A 22745-nucleotide genomic window follows, 5' to 3' on the forward strand; every position below is an offset into this window, starting at 1 on the left:
TGGGTAGCTACATGGCTGAAGGCTAAAACCTATTTTAAAATCCAGTGTTTTAGGAGGGAGACTGTTTATTAAAACATTTTGCCCATTAAAAATATATGACATATCATCGGTCATTCCATGTGATGCAGTGCCAGCCTTTTTTTAGGCAGTCCACTTGGGATGACTGCTGAAAACCTGGCAAGCCTGTTTGACAAGTCCACATCCTAATAATTTACTAGTCCAACAACAACAACAAAAAAAAACCAAGAAAAAAACCCCTTCCAGCAGCCTGAAAGAGACTCACCAGTGCCCCTCACGTAGCATGCCCAGAAATTGCTCTCCCATACAGCCACAGTTGGTCTCTTCACGCTGACAGTCAGAGATTGACATTCAAAAAGGAGGTAATTGCTTGATCTCCTCATGTCAGAAGTTACATTGAAATAATAATGAGGCTGTAGGTCTCCTCCTTTTTTGTTTTCTCTTTTTTTTTTAAAACGTGGTGGAGAGAGAAATGCTGATAAATATTCTTTCAGCAATTACATGGGTATTTGGCACCTGCTTCCAGGAGCTGATGCATGTCTTAACTTAGAGAACACAAAGATGAATACTGTGAGGCTAAACAAAAACAAGCAAAATCACTGTCTCTTCTACCATTCACCCATCTGCACTGTGTAAGGACGGCCTTTGGCACCCCACAGGAAGGATCCCAGTTTTCACAGGTGAAACTCTCTCTCTCCAACAAGTACTCCCACTGCAGTCAGTGGTACTACCAAGGGAATCTGAACACTAATGCGAGTGACTGAGTTCATCAGCTGATCCCACCTTACAAACAGCTAGTGTGCCTGCAATCATTATTGAGAATTATCTGGAAAAACTCTTGACATAAAGTTGGGACGACTTGGATACAGAGAGATGGATGTACAGTCAAAGTCACCTATTCTCCCAGGTTATTTGCTGCTCGTCCTGCAACTCCCTCTCATGCCGGCTGGAAGCGGCGGATCTCTCCGTGAGCTAAGAAACACCACAGGCGTTGACAGCTGCAGGCAGGCAACGCTTCAGTCGGGCTTTTCCCTACTTGCAGCAGCACGGCCGACGAGGCCAGGCAGGAACTACGATGCCTCGCTCCCTGAACTGCCGAGACGGCTTCTGGATACCAAAGGGCAGCTCGGGGGAGTGAGAATGAGTGCACACTGGACTGCCTGAATGCAAGGAGGATGGCGGGTCCCCAGATCAGAGGTGGCAACCGTGTTCTGTTTGGTCTTTGCCATGTCACGCCCAGCCAGATTTCTCACCATCGGTAGAGTTATCCGCTCTTCCTACTCGACACGCAGAAGAGAGCGCCAAGCCCAGAATAGACAAAACTTGCTCAACAGCTGTTAAAATGGCTTTCCTGTCGGAGCAGAGGTTTCCTTAGGCAAGTCCAAGTGGGGATGCACACAAATATGTCCATGGGACCCAAGAAAACATGACCCATCCGGTAGGTCTTTGGTTTTAAAAGGCCCCAGCTGAGCCTTTGCTTTGGACTAACTCTTCAGCAAAAAGAATGCCATGTTTTATACTTGAAACAAAAACGTCACCATTGCTAACAACCAGGAAAATAACCCTGACCTCATTGCGCGTCCCCTTGTGTGACAAAGCATGGATACTGTTATTCATACTTACTGTACAAATGTTCCCAAAATGTCAGCCTTTCCTAACGATACTAAAGTGATTGAAAATTAAAGTGCAGTTCTGGGCAGGGAACCGACTCTATTAAAAAGAGAGAGACAGAGAGAGACCGTGGCCATTGCCCATAGCTGTTCCTAGCTGTCTTCCAAGTTCTATATATTAACTAAGCTTATGTACAAAAGCCATTTTTTTAACTACTGTCAGCACTGCAGAGTCAATACAGCAGCAACAGAGCAAGCTGTTCTGCCTCATGCCTCATCAACATTTCTCACACTCTGTATCAAAGCACCGATATTAGCAAATTCAGCTGCCCTTCAAACTTCCAGCTCCAGTCAGGAGAAAGCATCTGTGGCTGTTCAACTCCTTGCAAGGCTGCCGAAAAAAATCCCAGCTTGCCAGAAATACCCGTAATAGCCAAGCCTGATTATTCTCCATGACACATGGCCGTAGGACAAGCAGGAGAGCTGTTGAGCTCCGCTCACTTCCTGTCGCTCCACAATATCCACGCTGTACTCCAATTGCCACTCAAAATCCCTCCCTAGCAGCGCAGATCAGGGGGTTAGCTGTAAGCTTTCCTAACTCACTCATATCATTCAGCATGTCTACAAGAATCAAAAGATCTTAGAAGGAGAAGAGGCACGCTTCAAATGTCTGTAAGGTCACTGCCTAGTGACACCGCAGAAGCTGACAAAATAGTAGCTCTAGTGATACGTCTGTTGCAGAGTAAAAAGCTTTCAATCCACCAGTCATTGCGAGGGCAGGAATACCGTCAGAAGGCATCCATCAGTTTTGCAAACTGTCGGAAAACATGAAACAGAATAAAGATAGGCTTTGGGCAAGAGTAACAGAACTCTAACTCCCTATGTCTTAAAGCGTACAGCACAAATAGGGAGTTAAATCACTGCCTCATTTTACCCGAGTATGGCATCACGAGAAGAGAGTTTATTATCTTTATTCCAAGGTTACAGAAAAAGGAGCAGAAGCGTAACAGAATTCTCAAGGTTGGTCAAATTCCAGTGCTCTGCAGCCGCTTTTGGGATATGCTGATGAGTCTTGTGTGACCGACAAGATACGGTACAAAGCATGGTTTGTGAGCCAAAGGAAACGGCAAAGAAGATGCAAGAGGAGAACCACTGAGAAAAATTCTAACAAACATTTCTAAGATTATGCAAACAATCTTGTAGGGACCTTGCTTAATGTTTGATAACTGAAAAAAAAAAATCAACACATTAGCTTAAATATGTGGGATTAACTGATGAAACAGTCAAATAATTTGATGAAAAAAGGGGCAAATGAGGCAGAAAAGCAGGCTACTGACCCCCTTCCTTCTCTCCTCCGCAGAGAAGTCCAAGTAATTGCTGAAAAGAACCATTCTAGGGCTCCCAGCCACACATTGAGATGGGACTGCGGCATCTACTAGCATAAAAAGTAGACAAACAAGACATGACAAAATAATACCTTAAAAACAATTGCAGGGTTTCGCTAGTTATACTGTACTTGGTTCCTCACTGACTTCCCAGCACTTCCTAATACATTGTCTCCTCCTTACATCTTTGCACTTAAAAGTCTCAATGACGTAAAGAAGCTAGACAGACAACCAGTATGAGAGAGGGAAGATGAACTGTACATCTTTGTAAGATCATGGGATTCCAGTTTTAGTAATCAAGACAACTGAGGAAAACCAAAAATCTCGTAAGACCATCTAACTAGCAAGGGGAAAAACCCAGTCCCAGCACATAAGCAACAATATCCACAGCGCAGACAAGCAAAACGAGACAATCATTTCTCCCCTATTTCCCAGATCTTTCCATTCCAAAGCATGTTTGGAGGCAAGGCAAACCTTTATTTTGACATCTCCAATTCTCAAACTATACCAGTGCTACTTAGTGGAGATTTTGGCATTTAGCAACACAGTCAGGAGAAAAAAAAAAAAATCATGATTTGCACACGCTCATCTTGGCAGATGAAGAAAAAACAAGACAAAAGTAAGTGCAGTGAGATGATCCCGAACAGCAAGTACGCAGGCCCTGTTTGGGATTAAAGCAGCACTGCACAGATCAAATTAAAGAGCACATTAAAAGTTTGGAAGAGATTTAGGCATACAAATTCTTATCACAACCAAATGAGAACGCGTGTCTCCTGTCACATTTACAACGACGTTCAAATACCTACAGAGGTCAGTCAGCAACAGCATGGATTTACAACAAAAGTGTTGAAAAGGGCACCTGATCCCCCTGACACCCAGAAATCATCCTGAGCGTCCGCACAGCTCAAAAGATGTTTAAACATCGCTGAAAATCCAGCCCCTCTTCTCTCTCACGCTCTATTGAGAAGCTACTCAAGAAATTACAATCCTGTAAACCACTGCTCTAGGACTGCTTTACCGAAAGGCTATTTTGACTTTTAATGGTGTTTTAGAAACACAATCCCCGTTTGGGAAATCTGCTGTCAGACTTTGACCAGGCGAGGGGAGACTCAGACTTTCACAGGAATGGTCTGGTTCTTACTTTACCAAAGTCAGAAACCCACAGAGCTGTCGAAGAGTGAAATTACCGTATCGACCAAAGCTGTCCACAATTCCTGGAGTTTCACCCTCATTATAAATAAATCAACTAAACTCACCACAACTAGAAAAACAAAACCTCTGTGGGCAAAAGAGTTTGTCTCGAAATGCCTTCTGTCATGGCATGAATTCCAGCTGTGATAAAATTTTATAGGCAAGCTGGATTTAGAGAGACCTTTAAATAGGAAAAAAAAAACCCAAAACAAAACCAAAAACACCACCAAAACCCTATGCTCCTAAAATTCAGGACTCCACAGAAAAGTGTTCATTTTTTTCCCTACCAATTTCAGTGGAAGCAGGCTGTTGTGCTAGGAAACACCAACCCACATGATTAAGCAGCTTTCCAAACAGCTTCTTTCTTTCCCTGAAAATCCCCTGATTTGTCAAAAAAATTCCTTTATTGTCCCCTCACCACTTTCACCTTCAGAACCTATCCAGAAAAAAGCCATTTGTCAATTAATTCCAGTTCTTTAGGTTCAGGACTCTATTATGCTGCACAATTGTTCATGTGTGTCTGCTTAATACGGAGGGAAAAGATGCTGCTACATTGGAAAGAAAAAACAGTAGGCTGGGCACAAGAGGTGCCTTCTTCCATTGTGCGCACAGTGCATTTTTGCTGACTGTAAGCTCTCGCATGGCAGGAAAAAGCCCAAATGCCATCCTTGCTCTTGCTATTGGCAGCTGCTCTCTTATCACCAAAGAGAATTTATCGCACCACTGACAGATGCTGAGATTCAGAAGCCGGAGCTGAAAGCCAAAGGGACTGAATCAGAAAACAAAAACGCAAAAAAACCCAAAAAAAATTAAAAAAAAGAAAGAAGAGCCCTACCAAAACAAGTCACTCCACTGCACACATCACACACCCTCTCTCCACGGGGAGAGGAAAGAGAGCCTGAACCCCCCACAGCAGATGTCAGGCGTTCTGTTTCGGGCACTCCTGGAAGTCGCTTGGGCTCTATACCGAGGAGCGTGCTGGAGAAAACCACGGAGAACTTCACCACAAAAATCCTAGCGGGGACAGCGCGAGGAAGAAAGTTTTATCTCCAGGGAAAAGGGCCTTGAAATCAGGCTTTCTTAGTGTTAAGGTCCCTCTAGTTATCAAACACAAGGTACTGGTGTTCCTAATGCTCTCTCATAACGGGATTTTGTGGATCGGGGGTGTCCCGGGATTTCTATTCTTCCCCCTGTCCCCCACAAGACTCTTTGACTACCACAAAGCCATGAACCTTATTTTCTTCTACGCAAGTCCACCGCATATCAACATCCAGTAGTTAATTTCACAGATGCTTTGGCTACTTCCAAGAAAGGATGAGCCAGAATCTATCTGTTTTACATGACAAGGGGCTTTAAATACCTCTATGTCCCGACGTAACTGCCAGTAAACACGTATTCTATACGTGGCCGTTTGCAAGCTTTCTTTGCACGTTGATACAGAACTGCAAGTGCTTTATGCGCATGAATAAATACATGGCCTCTGCGGTCATAAACCAGTGCCTGTATTTTATTCACAGGCTTTGCATTGAAACATGCTCCTGAACACGGTATTCTGAAATACACCTTCTTCTTCCCATCCCCATGGAAAACACAACTGTTTTCCCAGACACGCAAAGAAAAACAGAGCTGTACGCTGACACGGCTGTAAGCACAATGCAAAGGCAAATATGCGATACCTTCGACCAACATCCCCAAATATATTTTCTCAACTAAGGTCAGACTGATGACAGATTGCATTCCTGGGCACTAAAGTGCTGTTTCTGGAAAACTTGGAGCAAGCCGAATTCTCCCACAGCAGCAGATTCCAACAGTGGGAAAAGGAGTCCCCAGGCACCTCCCATTTCCTTGCTTGCAACAAACATATGAAAAGCCAGAACCCGACGAGCAAAAATCAGGAGGAGATGTTTTGCTGGGCACTCCAGAAGAAGGGGATCAAGCAGCGAGCCACAGCTCCTTCAGGAACACTTCAGTGCACCTGATGCGCACTGCTACAACTCCGCAAGAAAGGGCACTGCCGGGAGGAGAACCCGAGTGGCGGCATGGGTTCTTTGTTAATTAGGAGGCGGGTGAAGAGGCATCTTCTGGGGCCGGAGAGGACAGGCAGCTCCTCGGCAGCCGGACGGCGGGCGGATAGCACAGTGCCAGACTGACACCTGGAGGGAGAGCCAAGCATGGGCTCGGGGATGGGGTGCTGCCACCGGAGAGGCACCTCCCTGCCTTCGGGCACCTTGCAGACCCCCCCCACCCGCCTCGGGTCCTCTTATCACCCACCGGCTGTCGTGAGCCTCCTCTTCACCAGCTGGAGCAGCTCTGGGAGTTTTCTGCAGCAAACAGCGAAACTAAGGGGGTAAAAAAAAAAGAAAAAGTTTCAATGCCTCAAAAATCAAGAATATTTTCACCCTTTCAGTTTCAAAATCGAACAACTTCTTTTTTTGTTCCCATTTTGTCACAAGCATTCCAGATATTTCGTTTGCATAATTCTTTTTCCAAGTCATTCGCCCCCTGTTGCTCCCTGAAAAAACACAGCAGAACGGAGCAAAGCGCATAAAAAGATCCTGTCGGTACCACAGAGCCGATACCGCACAGTACAAATCAACTTGCTGTTCTTTCCTACGTCTCCCTCACATAGCAAGCTAAACAGTGGTTACAGGGTTATACTTCACGAGTCTAAATAGGACATTGCACGGGTACACCGCTGACAAGAGAGAAGGGAACTCAGCAGGGCGCAGTTAGGGTTAACAAGAAACAGTTTAGCTCATTTCTGATCTCCTCAGCCATCTCGTGGAAAGCCTTCCCTACCTTTGTCTGCAAAGGTGATTTTAGATTCAACAGAAAAATACAGAAGCTCTCAGGCACATTCATCTTTACTCCCAATTAAGCTTATCTGCCAGTAAAATTAGGGATACAGCATAGGAATTAGAGCAAGCTACTTACTTACCCAAGAAGGTCAATTTAGGTCAAAGCCATCTTCCACAGATGGCTAATTTCAATCACTTACGCATACAACACAATTGTTCAATAAGCTCAAAATAAATAGTGTAAGTAATTAATTTAAAGCTGCCCTAATTGTTTCTCAATTTTCGCTATTAATTTAACCTATAACACTTCTCCTATCAAAGCCTCAAAGCTTTAACTTAACAGCCAATTAAAGCTTCTTTTATTAAAAAAAAAAAGTGCTGTCAGCTCTGATTCCTTCTGACTGAACTCTTTGAAGCACTTGGGATTTCATTTAAATTGCACGGGGCTTAGAAACAAAGTGTTTTTTCCAGGTATAATGTTCTCGGTGAGCTAATGATTCAATGGACAATTAAGACTAATTAAGGTTTTAACTTGGTAGCAACTTTCTAAGCAGCATTTCGCTTGATGAAAGTGAGTCACCACTCGAGCGGACAATGAATCTCCTCATTTATCAGCGGGAGCTGGCAGCGAGGTGACATCCCAAGCTCAGTTTCACCGCGGCAGCGAGAGGCTCCTTGGGACGGTCAGGGTTCGCTCACCTGAGTTAACCTGGCAGCTGTATTCTTATTCCTTTAAACGCCTGTGTCTGCAGAAACATCTATTATCGGCCTCATTCTCCAAGTGAGCACTGCAAAGAGAGAAGCCAGTGGGACACTTGTCAGGAAAAAAGATCGCCCCCACATAGATACCATTCCTGCTAGCTTGGTCCCACTACTCTAACTCAGAGATTTTAGCTTCCAAGTGCACTAGGTTGACCAAAAGAGAACAGTTTCCTATTTTTAGCAGAGCTGATACAGGTCAGCTGGAAATTGAATGGTTCTTCCACCACAGAACAGAACAGAAACATCGACAGCCTATGAATTATTTCCCTTTTCAGCAAGCTACCAGATAACACCTTTGTGGCCTCCTAAGATTTTGTTTCCTGAAAACTGTGGTATCTCAATTCTCAGTCCTCCTGTGACCCTGTTACGTGTGAGACTCGCCGAGCTCTCTCCCAAGTATGGGCCACCTCAGCTCTTCACAGCACTACCCTGCCCCGCAACGTGTTTTATTATGCTGCGCTTCCCTGTGGACCTCATGCGATGCTGCTGTCTGCAGAAAGGGCACCCTGTGCTCCATCCTAACTATAGCCAGCAGTACCATCCCCATCTCTCACCTCCTGTCAAAAAAAACCCCTATGTCTATGGATCTTCTTTCACAATGTGTTTTCTCTGGGTATCTTCCCTAAGTTATTATTTTAAATTTAATTACTAGCAAGCTTGTATGACAGGAAAAAACAAAGAACCATATGGAAAGGAAGACAGAAACTAAGTAAAATAGTGTGCTGGTGTTGTCTGGGATAGAGTTCATCTTCTTGCCAGTAGCTAGTGCGGGGCCACATTTTGGATTTTTGCTGGAAACAGCATTGATACCACAGGGATGTTTTCATTACTGCTGAGCAGCGCTCACACAGAGCCAAGGGCTTTGCTGCTGCTCACCCCAGCCCAGCAGCGAGCAGGCTGGGGGGGGACAAGAAGTTGGGAGAGGACACGGCCGGGACAGCTGACCCCAAGGGATATCCCACACCATATGGAGTCATGCACGGCATATAGAGCTGGGGGAAGAAAAAGGAAGGGGGGGACATTTGGAGTGACGGCGTTTGTCTTCCCAAGTCACCGTTACACGTGATGGAGCCCTGCTTTCCTGGGGATGGCGGAGCACCTGCCTGCAGATGGGAAGCAGGGAATGAATTCCTGGTTTTGCTTGCATGCATGGCTTCTGCTTTACCTATTCAACTGCCTTTGTCTCAACCCACCAGTTTTCTCACTTTTCCCCTTCTGATTCTCTCCCCGATCCCACCGGGGGAGAGCGAGCGAGCGGCTGCGCGGGGCTGAGTTGCTGGCTGGGGTTAAACCACGACGAATGGGAATGAAGCACTCGGAGACATGCTTCAGATACCTCCTGGAAAAGTGGGAACACGAGGAAGTTTTTTAAAGTTAAGTCTGCTGAATTATTACTATGAACACAATTCCTCTGGGTAACTCCCCAAAGTCCTGTGGTACATGCAGGAGGAAAAATGTACCCAGCACACAGAACAGCTGAGAAGGAGGGAGAAGGCACGAGGAACTGTCAGCACGTCTGCAGAGGCAGGAGGAATACAGTTTTCAGAGCACTGACATAAAGAAATCTCACCGAATGATTAATGATAGGAATATTCAAGAGCTGCTGTTGACCAAAATCAACTTGATTTCAGTAACCAAATGGTGTAACATGGGAATTTGGGGGTGATGTAGCACAGCTGGTTATATTACAACGCCTAGGATTTGAACACCTGGTCTTCCCTCTCATTCTTGATTTCAAATGCCCATCACCCCGCATCTTTTACTTCACAATACAAATCTCTCTGCCAGGAATAAATCTTTCACACTTGTCACACCACCTTGGAGAAATGCTCTCACATTTTGTTTAAGGACACAAAAGGCCTGCAAAGAATTCTGCACATCACATTACTGGAGGGGAGTGGCAGGTGAATGAGGATTACCATTCAGCACGCTTGTTTTCAACTCTGAAAACAAGAGCCAGATAATACCTAGTGAATGACTTCTTCCTCCCCCTTTTTTTTTTAAGTTGGGAAAAAAAAAAATGTAAAAGCAATGGGCAAACAACCCACAACTTTTCTTATTTAGGCAAACTAAATCCTTTGGAAGGGTCTTCTTCACTACTAAGACTACTTTTTTATGGTACTTGATAGAGTACACAGGAAAAAAAAGGAAAATGCTAAGACTCATCACATCAGTGAAGCAGAGATTGCTCTTGCAAGGTGCAAGAACAATTCCCACAAGATATTACAATCCTCAGCACTTTTTAACTTCACCCATCTGTTTCTGGCCACCATTTTAGAAAAGCTCATATTGTTCAGGTCTACCTGAAAGAAACATGATTTTCCCAAAGAAATCTCTCTCTCCACAAGTTTCTCAGAGATATGCACCATTTCCTTTTAGGCCAAATTCACCGCCATGACAGCAATGCAACATTCTACCGTATGTCTTACATCACGGGAGCTGTAACTGCAGAATTAGCGATGCCCACGCCAACGGCTGCCGAGCAGCACGGCATTCCGCACCCCTTCCCCCCGGCGTGGGGCCCTTACGGACATCACGCCCCCCCCACGCAGCAGCCTGGCACCCCAAGCTGAAACCTCTGCTTTTTTCAGACCGCCTTCCTTTGAGAAGCTTCCAGAAACAACCCACCGGCACCTCATGCACCCCTGCCAGCCCAGCCCAGCCCAGCCCAGCCCCTCGACCTGGACGCATGCAGCCGAGCTGCCTGCTGGGGGTGGAGAGCCGGGAAGGGGAAAGGAAAGGGGAAAGGGCAGGCAAAAGGAAAAGGGGCACGGAAAAGGAAAGGGGGCACGGAAAAGGAGGAAGGGAAAGGAAAAGGAGGAAGGGAAAGGAAAAGGAGGAAGGGAAAGGAAAAGGAGGAAGGGAAAGGAAAAGGAGGAAGGGAAGGGGGCACGGAAAAGGAAAGGGGGCACAGAAAAAGGGCAGGGAAAAGGAAAAGGAGGAGGGGAAGGGAAAAGGGACAAGGGAAGGGAAGGGAAAAGGGACAAGGGAAGGGAAAAGGGACAAGGGAAGGGAAAAGGGACAAGGGAAGGGAAGGGAAGGGAAAAGGGACAAGTGAAGGGGGAATCATAGAATCACAGAACGCTTTGGGTGGGCAGGGCCCTTCAGAGCCCACCCAGCCCAGCCCCTGCAGTGCCAGGGACAGCTTTAACCAGCCCAGGGTGCTCAGAGCCCCGTCCAGCCTGGCCTGGGATGTTCCCAGGGATGGGGCCTCCACCGCCTCTCCGGGAAGGGGAAAGGGAAAAGGGAAGAGGAAAGAACAGGGAAGGGAAAAGGAAAGGCCGAGGCCGAGGCTTCGTCACGGCCGCCGCGGCTGAGGGGCTAACGGCCGCCCCACGTGCTGCCGCTCGCGCCGCGCGCAGCCGGCCCCGCGCAGGCGCCGCAGGAGGAACCGCCGCCCGCGCGCGCCGTCGCCCCGCTGTGACGCCATCGTTTCGCGACGCGCCCGCTCCTCCTCTCGCAGCGCCCTGACGGCCGGGGCCGGGCCGGGGCCGGGGCCGGGGCCGGGCGGGCGATGCGGGCGGGCGGCGGGGGGCCGGTCCGATGCGGCGGCGGGGCGGCGGCGGGGCGCTGAGGCGGGGCGGCGGGCAGGATGCACCAGAAGCTGCTGCGGAGCGCGCACTATATCGAGCTGGGGAGCTACCAGTACTGGCCCGTGCTGGTGCCCCGCGGCATCCGCCTCTACACCTACGAGCAGATCCCCGTCTTCCTGAAGGACAACCCCTATATCACCGACGGCTACCGGGCCTACCTGCCCTCCCGCCTCTGCCTCAAGAGGTGAGGGCAGCCCCCCGCCCCGGGCCCGCCGCGTCCAGCCCCGGCTCCTCACCCCAGCCCCCCCCCCCCCCCCCCCCCGCCCCCTTGTGTCTCCTCGCAGCCTCTTCATCCTCTCCAACGAGACCGTCAACATCTGGAGCCACCTGCTCGGCTTCCTCCTCTTCTTCACGCTGGGCATCTACGACCTGACGGCCGTCCTGCCGGCCGCCGGCGCCTCCCGGGAGGACTTTGTCATCTGCTCCGTCTGCCTCTTCTGCTTCCAGGTAGGGCCGGGTACCCCCGAGGCCCGGCTGCCCGGGCTGGGGACCCCACTCGGGGGAGCCCACTCGGGGGAGCGCGCTCAGGGGAGCCCCTTCTCTGAGAAGGAGAGCGTTGAGGCCCGCTGACAGTGCTTGCATGCGTGTTGTGCAGGGAGGACTGCCAAGCAAGGCACGTTCAGGTCAGTCCTGGCAAAGCGTGCTGTCAGCTGCGTTCCTTTGAAAGGGGGCTGAGCATCTTGGTGGCTGAGTTGATGTTGACCTATTGAGTATATGGAATAAACCAGGGAGGGCTGAGCCTCGCCGGCCTAGGAGCGAGTCTGTGAAAAACAACTAAATGGCCCAAGGCCGTATTTCACAGCTTCAGCAGGGCGTTGGGGTTCAGTAGTGTCTGATGTGGCTCCCAGACAGCATCAACTGCTGCTGGAAGGGGTCACCCACCAGAACAGGAAAATCGGCCGTGGCCTGATGCTGGGCTGCAATGGCAGCAGGGCTCGCTTCTGGCTTGTTACCTTCTGTGTCAGATGAAATCTGTTCTCAGCAGCAGACTTCAAGCGTGTCATCATTCGACCACCAAAGTCCTGCCAAGTATGTTGTCCCTAAAGAAGCATGAAGAGCCCTGTATGTATTCCCTGAAGAGTACAGGATGCCTTTGCATAGCTAGAGGCTGGAAAAACTCCCTTGCTGGCATGGAAAGCACTGCTGTTGTGCTCTTCCCTACTCCTGTTGAGGGTTGTAGAGAAACACAAAAAACGTTTCTCAGGGAAAAAATATGATACCAGCCTCAAAGCAAATAAGCAGCGTGTGCGTAGCAGTTCGATTTCTTGTGCGTTCCGTCACCGAAGTAACTTGGGTGCCGGGCGGTCAGGGTGGATTTGGGCTTTGGTTTCCACTTGTCATAGTTTGGCCAAGCAGAATTCATCGTCCCGCTGCGCTCATGCAGACTTGGCCTTCTTCCCTTGTCTGCTGGCTTTTTGCTTGGCCTCATGGTCTAGGCCTCAGTAGCCCAGTTTTCTTAGCTGTGCACTTCGGGCTTATCAAGTCCTGCAGAGTTTTTTGTTCTTTCTTCAATCTGGCAGAGAAACTTACGTTATTTTCTGTTGATTAGTGGCAGGAATCATAATTGCCTACACTCAGTTGCACTGCAAAACATGTAAATTTAACAGGTCAATCGCGTGCTCTAAGCTTCAGAGTTTAAGCTTGCTATACTCGCTGTTAATTTTTAAGAGATTAACGTGTCCTTGTTTGAACATTTGTGTAGGTTTGTATGCTTTGCTCAGTAGGATATCATCTTTTCTGTTGTCACCGCTCAGAGAAGACCAGCCGACGATGGATGGCATTAGATTACGCGGGAATTTCCATTGGTATCCTGGGCTGCTATGTGTCAGGCGTGTTTTATGCATTTTATTGTAATAACGTAAGTTTGAAGCACTTGTTCACGTAACATTTAGTTCCTGCAGTCTCACTGCTGTAGTTTCTCTGCCGTAGGAAGGGGGGGCATTGCCGGGTGTCCAAATAGAATATTAGCCAGGAGACAGAGATGGAAACTGAAACAAGTTCATTCTGACACGAGCAGAACTGTGCTCGCTGAAGCGATAGGCAAACTGAGGTTTTCCTTTCAAGCTGTCAATCACACAAGCCTCAAGAAAATATTTAAATTTATGCAAAGGCAGGGTAAACTTTACAGGTCCTACCTTTGTCAGATGCATGAGGCTGGTTGTGGGGTATGTCCCCATCACAAGCCATTCAAACATCATTTCCCTCTAGGAAGCTTACGTGAGGCAGAAACAAGCTTATTTTGCCCTCTACCTAATAGAGGACAAGTAAAATTAGTTCCCTTCAGAGGCCTCGATTACGCCCATGTCTGCAATGGATGCAGTGATCGGGTAGCTGAACAAGTCTGCGTAGGCAGAGGTATATTTAAAATGCTTTTGGTGAAAGCACTGCTTGGAATAAATGATGTTCTGCCAGGTGTGCCTGAGCAATAGGGTCCCTTCCCCTCACTGTCAGTTGGTAAAGGGCCTTGTGCCCATTCGTCCAGACCCCATCATTTGTGCTCACAGCAGTGACAGGAGAATTGATGTATCGTTATGTTTAGTATTGTAAACTTTCTACCCAGAGTTTACTTTCACACGTGATGACAACACCCACAAACTTGCTTTTGTTTCTTTTTTTCTCAGTACTGGCGTCAGGTATACTTAATCACTGTGCTGGCAATGATCTTGGCAGTATTCTTTGCTCAGATTCATCCCAGTTACCTCACACAACAGTGGCACAGACTGCGCTCCATCATCTTTTGCTCAGTGTCTGGATACGGAATTATCCCCACTATCCACTGGGTTTGGCTCAACGGTGGCATTGGTGCATCTATTGTACAGGTAAAAGAAAAAACAGAAGGAAATAAGATTCCCTCTTGCTTTTCACTCGCCTTCTCCCTTCAGTCCTCTTATACTTTGGGAAATGAGGGGGAAGCAGCTGCAATGAAAAATTCTTGAAGGACAGAATTCTTTCAGATGATACGATCGAAAAGCAAACACTTAGAAGTTTATTGAGAAGCAGTAAACCGGATGAGTAGATAGAATCTGCTTTACTGATTTAAAACTGCAGCTTGAGAATGAAAACTGGATACCGCTGTGACTGAGGGTGTCTGCCCGAGGGACAGAGCAGCCTGCGTAGGCGACCGCACCCTCGCTCACCCCAGGGCGAGGGACAGGAGCGAAGAGCTGAGACGGCTGCGGAGTGGGAAGCAGCCCGTCAGGCTGCACGAGTGCAGCTCCAGAGGAGAGAGGGGAACCACAAGACACTGTTGGGATGGTTATTTGCTTCCTCTTCTCTTCCCTGGGTTGGCAGCAAAAGTCAGTATTTGCCTACTCAGCTGTCTGTCTCTTAGGCAATCCTCATTTAACATCACTGTGAAGTTACCGAACTATTTTCCTGTTCTTGTTTTACCACCTAGAATTACTGAAAAACAAGCAGCACAGTACAGCTAAAGACAGTAAAGTAGGCCCCAATAGGAAAAGCCCAGAAAGCATTGCAATTAGCCAGGGACCTAATTGTGCTGAAGAACATTTCCCTTCCATAGTAAGCAGTAACTGTGCGTGTTCTTAGACTGGCCCTGCAGGAGGACTGTCCCCTGCGGTGATGGTTTAGCCCAGTCCAGAGCTGCTGTTGAATGTGGAAGAGCATCATTTATGAGTATGTGTAGTCTTTAGACAGGGGACTTAACATTAGCCTTCTAAAAATCAGACAAGCAGTAGTTGTCCCCCCACGCCCCCCGCCTTTAGTTTCTCCTGGTACAGCAGAAAGGTAGGTACGGTTCGCATTTTGTTTCTGTACTTCAGAAAAATACTCTGCTTCTGGTAACAAAACTTGCCGTTAAGGAAAAGAAAAAGCAACTCATGAATGGGTCGCTTGACTATTTACCGTCCAGTATGTAGTACTCCTGTGGCCTTGGGTTCTAGCGACTGCAATCCCAACCGGTAAATGAGATTTTGCATTGAAGTCATCCTTCTCACTCGTCCTGGCCGTTCTGCACAAGATCAGTGTGTTGGAAGATGTCCTTTTACTGACAGATTTCATGTGTGCCGCAGGCTGCACAGAAACACCGAGTAGCTTGTGTATTAGAACAGAGAGGCCGTGGTAAAACAAGTTTCTTCCCATTCAGATTTTCCCAAACTTTGACCTTTGCTTCCCTGTTGGATTTTGTCCACAGATAACGTAGGCAGTGAATTAAGGTTCAGTTTTGTCATGCCTTTTTCTTTTTTTATCTTTAGGGACTTTTTTTTTTTTTTTTCCTGTTTTTACCTCCTAACAGAATAGGAGAGCTTCCTTTTCTTTTGCAGGAGTTTGCTCCACGTGTAATTGTCATGTACTTCATCGCTGCTGTAGCTTTTCTCTTCTATATTTCCAAAGTTCCAGAAAGATACTTCCCAGGTAGGAAATTCTCTTCTGGGTGTTTTTTTCTGCAGTTAAGCTTCCTGCAGTGTCACAGTCCTTGCTGCGAGTCCTGAACTTCCGTGTGAGAGAACAGGTTGAGCACGTTCGACGTGAAGTCTTCTCACATAGAGTAAAACGTTGGCGTGTATTTGCATCAAAAGAAGGCAGACAACTTCTAATCAAGTTCGTTAAAGAACTTTCACTGCCTCCCAGCAAGTGGAGGGTATAGTTGAGTTTTGAAGAAACTGATCGGCAGTTGCATTGCGTGCGTTCTTGCGGGATTTAACAACTTGACCGCTTGCCCTTTTTCTTCCCCGCAGGACAGTTGAACTACCTCGGCTCGAGCCACCAAGTATGGCATATCCTCGCAGTGGTGATGCTGTATTGGTGGCACCAATCCACAGTGTACATCATGCAATATCGACACAGCAAGCCCTGTCCTGAGTACAGCGCAGACTTGTGAGTGAAGGTAGAGCAGTTTTCATCCTCGTGGGACTAGGATATTCTAACAACTAGAGGGTTAAATACTCCCGGTTTTAACTTGTCACAAGTTTCAGTCAGCCTCCCTCATACGCTTCCCCAACGAAAATGCTGATGGGTGTAATACTTGCTTGTAAATAAACCAGTAGTGCTCTGGGTGCCAGGCCGCTCTGCTGGGCTGTGCTGCTGGATCGCACGGGCTCCACAGGACCGCAGTGCCCTGGAGCGGAGTTTCACAACAGGCTGGACGGAGGGCTGCCAGATCCCTCTCAGCTCTGTTTCACAATTTTAATAGCCTCAAGCAGTCACTAGTATTTGTTCCTAAGTAGCCTTTTCCTCAGGCTTTTGTCAGGTTTTCAACCTACTAAGCATTGATCTGGACTTTTTGGAAATCAGGTTGGTAATTTCGTATGCATACAAAGTGACTAAACTTGTTTCCCTGCTGTGTTTCAGAGGCACTGCGATGAAATGTCTGACTTTGAGCATCTGGACCTTGCCTCATGAGCTGAGCTATGAAGTTAAGGATGGAGGCAGTTCCTTTTCTAACTTCTGGACTGTTACCCGCTTGCTGGGACATTATATCATTAGGAGGGTTTGAAAAAAACTAGCAACATGGCTCAGGATCTGACATTCACGTCCTGTTCTGCAGTCAAGTACAAAACAGGTCTTCCTGGAGGGGGACAATGGAAAGGCGGGCTCTAAAACTCAGCATTTCGGATCACAGCAGTATTTTTTTTTTTTTTTTGCTTGGTAAACACAAACAACAGAACTAATTACCCTTGCCGAGCTAACAGGCCCATACACCAGGTTTTCAGGTTTTGTTCAAGTGCGTAATTGAGAAACTGCTCCTGACAGCACGCATGTAAAACCGTGCTAAGTGCGGGACCTGGTCTTGGATCTAAATCATTGCGGCACAGCGCATTGCAGCCTTCAGTCTTTGTCTGAACAATGTGCGTATGCTTCAGCATCAGTACGGTAACGTATAAAATTGAATTCAGTGGACTTTGTACTTTTCTGGACCAGCTCTTTTCCTTTTTCTGGAAGATAAGATCACATGTCAGCCACCATCGCTGTTATCTTCATTTCAGATCTTAAAAATTGCCTCCCCCAATATGGGTAGTGCCATTACTTCAAGAAGGTTCTCTAGATCCCTTCAGTAATTTACAATTAGTATTCTAAAATATTTCAGGAGTAGCACTAACCCTGTGTGTTCATGTTTGTTACCATCTTGCAATCAATAGACTTGCTAAGAATTTTATTAAGTTCCATTTGTTTAACAGGATGAAATAACACACCCTGAGCAGCGACCCCCCTGTGGATTCAAATCACTGCGCTTTGGCCTTTTAACGTGTGATGTGTTATACTGTACCTGCAGACTGTTACTGAAAAAGACTTAGCGCCATGAGCTTTCCACAGTAAAAAGGTTGCCTTGGGTTTTAGAATCTGCCGTGAAGCCATCTCTTACAAACTCAAGACTGGGGAGACATGAAATGTGCAGGTTATTAGGTAGCCGTAGGTCAGCATCATTAAGCTCAATGGGTGCCAGTTTTTCAAACAGGATTGAATTATTTGGATTTTGGGGTTAGACTCAACATTTTTAAGTGGCTTCTGTAGAGCAGCTGTGCTTGTGTTTACTGTTCAGTTGAGCAGTGGTAGCAAATGCTGCTGCTTTGCACGGTCGAGTATTAGTCAGCATTAGCCATTTAGCGATGACCCTGCTTGCCTCAAGATGCGGTTACGACTTAATCCCAAGCGGTTAAAGTTTGGGACCAGAGCTGTTGAAGGACACAATTGCATCGGCATGGCTACCACTGGAAAGCCGGGAATACCTTAACTCTTTCTGATTTGACTACAGGCAGAAACTTTCGGTTCTGGGATTGTAAACTGTCCTCGCTACGCCCCCCCCATGTTACCTGCAGCGTGGCCTTCGATAGCGTCCCAGCATCTCCTCTCCCATTTTGTGATCCGCGGACGGCAGCCAGCTTAGTACCCACCGATAGGGGCCTTGGAAGATTTCAATCCAGTTGTCTTACACCTGAGGCCAGGGAAGCGGCGGCACGGCCTAGCCGGGGAAAGCCTTAGGCAACCCTGCCAAAAGCTGCGTAACGCATGAGAAGTCCTTAAGGAACGGTTGGCCTTATCAGTGCTATGCTCTTGCCTCTTCCGTCTCGGGGAGGGATTTCCTCGATGCAACTTAGCTTACGGGGCGGCGGGGAGAGGCTGGCTTGTGGCAGTGCCCGCCTTGGGGCGGGCAGGCTGCCCTCAGCTCCCCCCAAAGCTGCCTCCTCCCCGGCTGAACAAGCCCGGCTCCCTCAGCCTCTCTCGTCAGCATTGTGCCAAGGAGATGCGGAATGGCGATGGAAACGTACGGTCAGGCACCTGAACATGCATCGGGATGGAGAAGGCAGGATACGAACTGCTCTGCTGGTACGCTTCACAGTAATGCTAACTGCCTGTTAAGTGCAGTAGGTGGGTTTGGGTTTGTTTTTCCCCCCAACTCCAGAAACAAGGAGTGGCAAGAATTGACTTTACATTTAAGATTCAACTTCCAGACCTTTGAGCCTTTCTGTGTAAACACTGGTGGTTTGGTTTTTTGGTTGGTTTTGGTTTGGTGTGTTTTGGTTTTTTTTTTTTTAAAACTTGATAGCCAAGCAAGTTTCAAAGTGCACTAATTACTACTACTGAAGCCTGACAAGGAACCTGCAAGTATAAAAGCTTGTTTCCAGTGTTATGTGAACAATAATATTTGAACAATGTGTGTTTGTGTATTGAAAGCATACTGACTTTACAGTTTACTAATGTATTTTTTTTATGTAAACTCTAACTGCTGTAGCAGTTTTCACTGGATATGGAAACTGACTGCAAAGCTGTACGTTTTTATTACCCTGACAAAATTTATCAAGCTGCATGATGGTCTTTTATGTACATACTGAACTTGTAAATACATTTCAGTTCATTGGATGTTTACGTGCAGTAACACCCTTCTTGCCTCTCACCTAGGGAAACGACAGATGTGAATTGCTCGACTATGCACCTTCTGTCACTTCCCTGGGGTCCTGAACGGACAGGGAGACCGTCTCGCGGGTTACCGAGGCACAGCACGCACAGGCAGGGCAGGCGTTCCAACTGCACTACTCCAGTATTCTGTGTAGTATATTCTCCTAGCGGTACTTGGTGTGCTTGATGCGTTTTATGGACAAGCATCTCTAGCTGAATCTGCCGCTGAACTCGGCTTTGCAACCTACCGCCTTTAGGTCTAGATAGTGTCCAAGCAGAGCCTTGGTCGTGTGCTAGGAGCGCCGGCCATTGCTGTTGCTGTGCCCTAAGCAAAAGAAGGAAAGGTTCCTCCTGACTGTGTCTGGAACAGCAGTACTCTTTCCCACCTCCACTTTGTAAATGTGCTTTTGCCCTAACAGATGTAGTTCAACCGCACGCAAAAAACAGTGATGAGAAGTCGAGTGCTAGCAATTACACTGCAAAAACAAAACAAAAAACATAGCCAGAACGTTTTTTTTAAGCGCTTTTGTAACTGCAGGGGCTGAAAACACACAAACGCTCGCTCAGAGATGACCCAGGCAGAAAAGCTCTGCCCGTGCACGGGTCCTGCCTGTGCATACAGCCTGCAGCGGGAGGTGCAGCAGCCCGCAGGGATGACTCCGCGCCCTCCGTTCCAGCACCCCTTCTCACCCTGTCCTGCAGCACGTGGCTAGCGCTTGCGGTGCACCGACTACCACTAATCCTCAGGGTTGCCCCACTCCTCTGCCTCTTGCCCTCTGCCAAGCCTTTAAACCACGGGCAGCGTGCAGGGTGGACAGACCTCGTCATCCATAGAAAACCGTTTAAAGCAAGACTTTAACAGCCACAATTGTCCATTTCCGTTTAGGCTGAAGCCTCCAGTTAAACTGTGTTTCCCTGAGGATTTGCTTGTAACAAAATTAGACTGAAACGGGCCACGGGCAGAAGACGGACCAGCCAGGACGTGAGCTACTGTGCAGTAACGGAGTCCCGCTGCCGCTCCATCTTTTCTTGACTGTTTCCATTCTTACTTCCACTCTCCTAAGAGTAAAAACAGTACAAGCAGCATCCAAAAAAAGTGCTCTGGTAAACAACTGGTAGAAGGGCATCAAATCACATTAAAATTATGTCTAGAACATCAGGTGCATAACTAAGTCCATGGAGATCACATTGGGAACTGTACTTAACATTTTGGCTATGGAAAAGGGACCAAGTTTCGTTACCACCTAGGAATCGGAATGCATCCTTTCAGAACTGTTCTGCAGGAAGGCTTTAAAGGGTAATGCTGAACCTAAGAAACTAAAAATAGTCCATCATCAACAGGCCTTTAACAAGTTAGAGAAAGACAGACGACTGGGCCAATACAAGTATTTTAAAACATTTCTACAAGTGTGACAGGAGCCTACAGCCACAAAAAGCAATCAGCATAAGCAGCATTGCTTTTAGTGAATAAATTAAAGCCTAAACGTGAATACTTAATAATGCAATGTTTAAGGAGATCTGCAAAGTCACTGTTATCACGTTTGTTTATTTAACAACTGCAAGTATTTTATGACGTACATCAGTTTCACAAAAAAAGTTAAAAGTTCTCTGTTTAGTGGTACACAAAAAAAGCTTTAGAAACTGGAAGTCTAACAAGAAATGGAAGAGTAGTTCAGGAAAGTGCACTTCAAAGCTGTATGCCAGCAATTTTAAAAGAGTTTTTATGCTCTTTAATATTAGGTGAAGCCTTAGTCACAAATTTAGCTATACACACAATTTCCTTGATTCTCCATTCGAAATAAGCACTATAGAGAAGTAATGCAGCAGCCACCCTTGGCACTTTTTTTTTTCCTTTTACGGCTTTGACTCATATTCGCTCCCTCAAATCACACAGAAGTGATTGTGGCTGCTGTGTTACTAAAAACCACAGCAACTCCAAGAGATACATGATGTGTGCGAGCTTGTGTATATTTTATATATACTTTTCATATATAAAAATACACCATATAGTATAAAAAACTCCAGATAAACTCTTATTCTCACAGTAGAAAATACATCAACTTATTTTCACAGTACTTGGTTTTACTAACTGGGACACCCAGAATGATTAAAAGTTCTTTCCTCCAAAGCTGGTATTCACGGGTCCCCCATTACGCAGGTCAGCCAAAGCAGCTGCGCGCACCTCACGGCCGCTCGAGAGTCTGCGGAGAAACACAACTATCTTTATTTTCCTTGCAATGACCGCAACCATTAGGGGCTTCTTAGTACCTTTTGACAGAATCTGTCTCTCAAGCAGCTGTGTCTGAAAGGCCTGCGGCTCAGTCATTCGACATGCTGGAAGGAAAGCTGTAAAAAAAACCCAATGGCTCCATGTTTTCTGCGGGAAGGTGAGCGTCAGTTCCTCACCTTGCCATTACCGCCTTCGCAGACAGCGTGGCCATGCCTAGCGCAGCAAGGTCTTTCCTGTATTTCAGGTGGGGTCGCGATACGCTCCGTGGCAAGCACGCACATGAGCACGCGCACGCACCAAATAAAGGCAAGAGGGTACCACGCTCCCCGGCAGTACCGCATTTCGTCTGCCGAACAGCGGATCTTAGCTGCAATTAAACCCACCGCGCAAAGGCAACTTAGCGAGGCATGCTAAACTCTTTTCGGCCACAAGAAAGGATAAAATCATTTTAACTCTAGAAACAAAAAAGTTGCATTTATGCAAAAACCTGTTTCATACCTAGAATACAAAGAACAAGGTTTATTAAGGCCATTAGAAAGCAAATATCATCGGCCCTAGCTCACACGCAGCCAGAGGAATTACGCCAGTTTTAGAGTAACTTGGGTTTACACTTGGCTTTTATCCCGTCTCTCCATTCCTGTGTACAACCTCACTTCAGCTCTCCTGGACTGTAACACGAGCGCTTGCGGACCCTCTGCCAAAGCACAAACCAACGCGCCACGCAAGGAAAACCTCTAGCGCTCCTCAGCCTGAAGTCTCGGGCTAAACGGACAAAACCCAAAGACGCTTCCTTCGATTCGTAATTTCCCTGAATATTTCGGCCCACACTAAGCCTGCCCATGCACAGCCTCCTCCCTCTGTGTCCGCAGTCCCACGCGCGCTGTTCACCCTCTCCTCTGGCACCAACCGGTGCGAGCCCTGAAGTTGCTTTTCCCCCGAGGGAAGCAGCGGCTGCGTGGCTTCGGCGAGGACCAGCCGCGTTTAAGACCACGGGTCAGTTGCCTGTCCATTTATTCTCCTTTTGTTCCCACCCACCTGCCCCATCTGTCACAGCGTTCTGTTCCAACAGCTCTTTAGGCAGGTAAGTAACAGCGCAGAAGGAAACCGTCGGGAGGCAGCTCATAAGCGCGCGCAGAGGAAAAGGAAGGGGGGAAGAAAAAAAAATACCAAACCCAAGACTGTTAACCTGAGTATCAGAAAATGCTACAAAACCTGGCGTGCGCTCCTTGCAGCCTTTGGTACAAAAAACCCAGGTGAGAACAGTAGTAATAAAGCCTAAGAAACTCCTGTGCAAATAGAGTTGA

The 22745-nt window shown here is 47.3% G+C and overlaps 1 protein-coding gene across 1 annotated transcript; it reads left to right on the top strand.

Annotated features, from left to right (window-relative positions):
* Positions 1-11356: 11356 nt before the first annotated feature.
* Positions 11357-16949, top strand: PAQR3 (progestin and adipoQ receptor family member 3). Its single transcript, XM_075709194.1, has 7 exons — positions 11357-11541; positions 11642-11804; positions 13060-13215; positions 13979-14176; positions 15641-15731; positions 16055-16203; positions 16668-16949. Exons 1-6 carry the CDS (start codon positions 11357-11359, stop codon positions 16195-16197), a joined length of 936 nt encoding a protein of 311 aa, XP_075565309.1. The 3' UTR covers positions 16198-16203; positions 16668-16949.
* Positions 16950-22745: the final 5796 nt, after the last annotated feature.

Source organism: Pelecanus crispus, chromosome 4 (genome assembly GCF_030463565.1).
Source record: "Pelecanus crispus isolate bPelCri1 chromosome 4, bPelCri1.pri, whole genome shotgun sequence".
Classification (NCBI taxonomy): domain Eukaryota; kingdom Metazoa; phylum Chordata; class Aves; order Pelecaniformes; family Pelecanidae; genus Pelecanus; species Pelecanus crispus.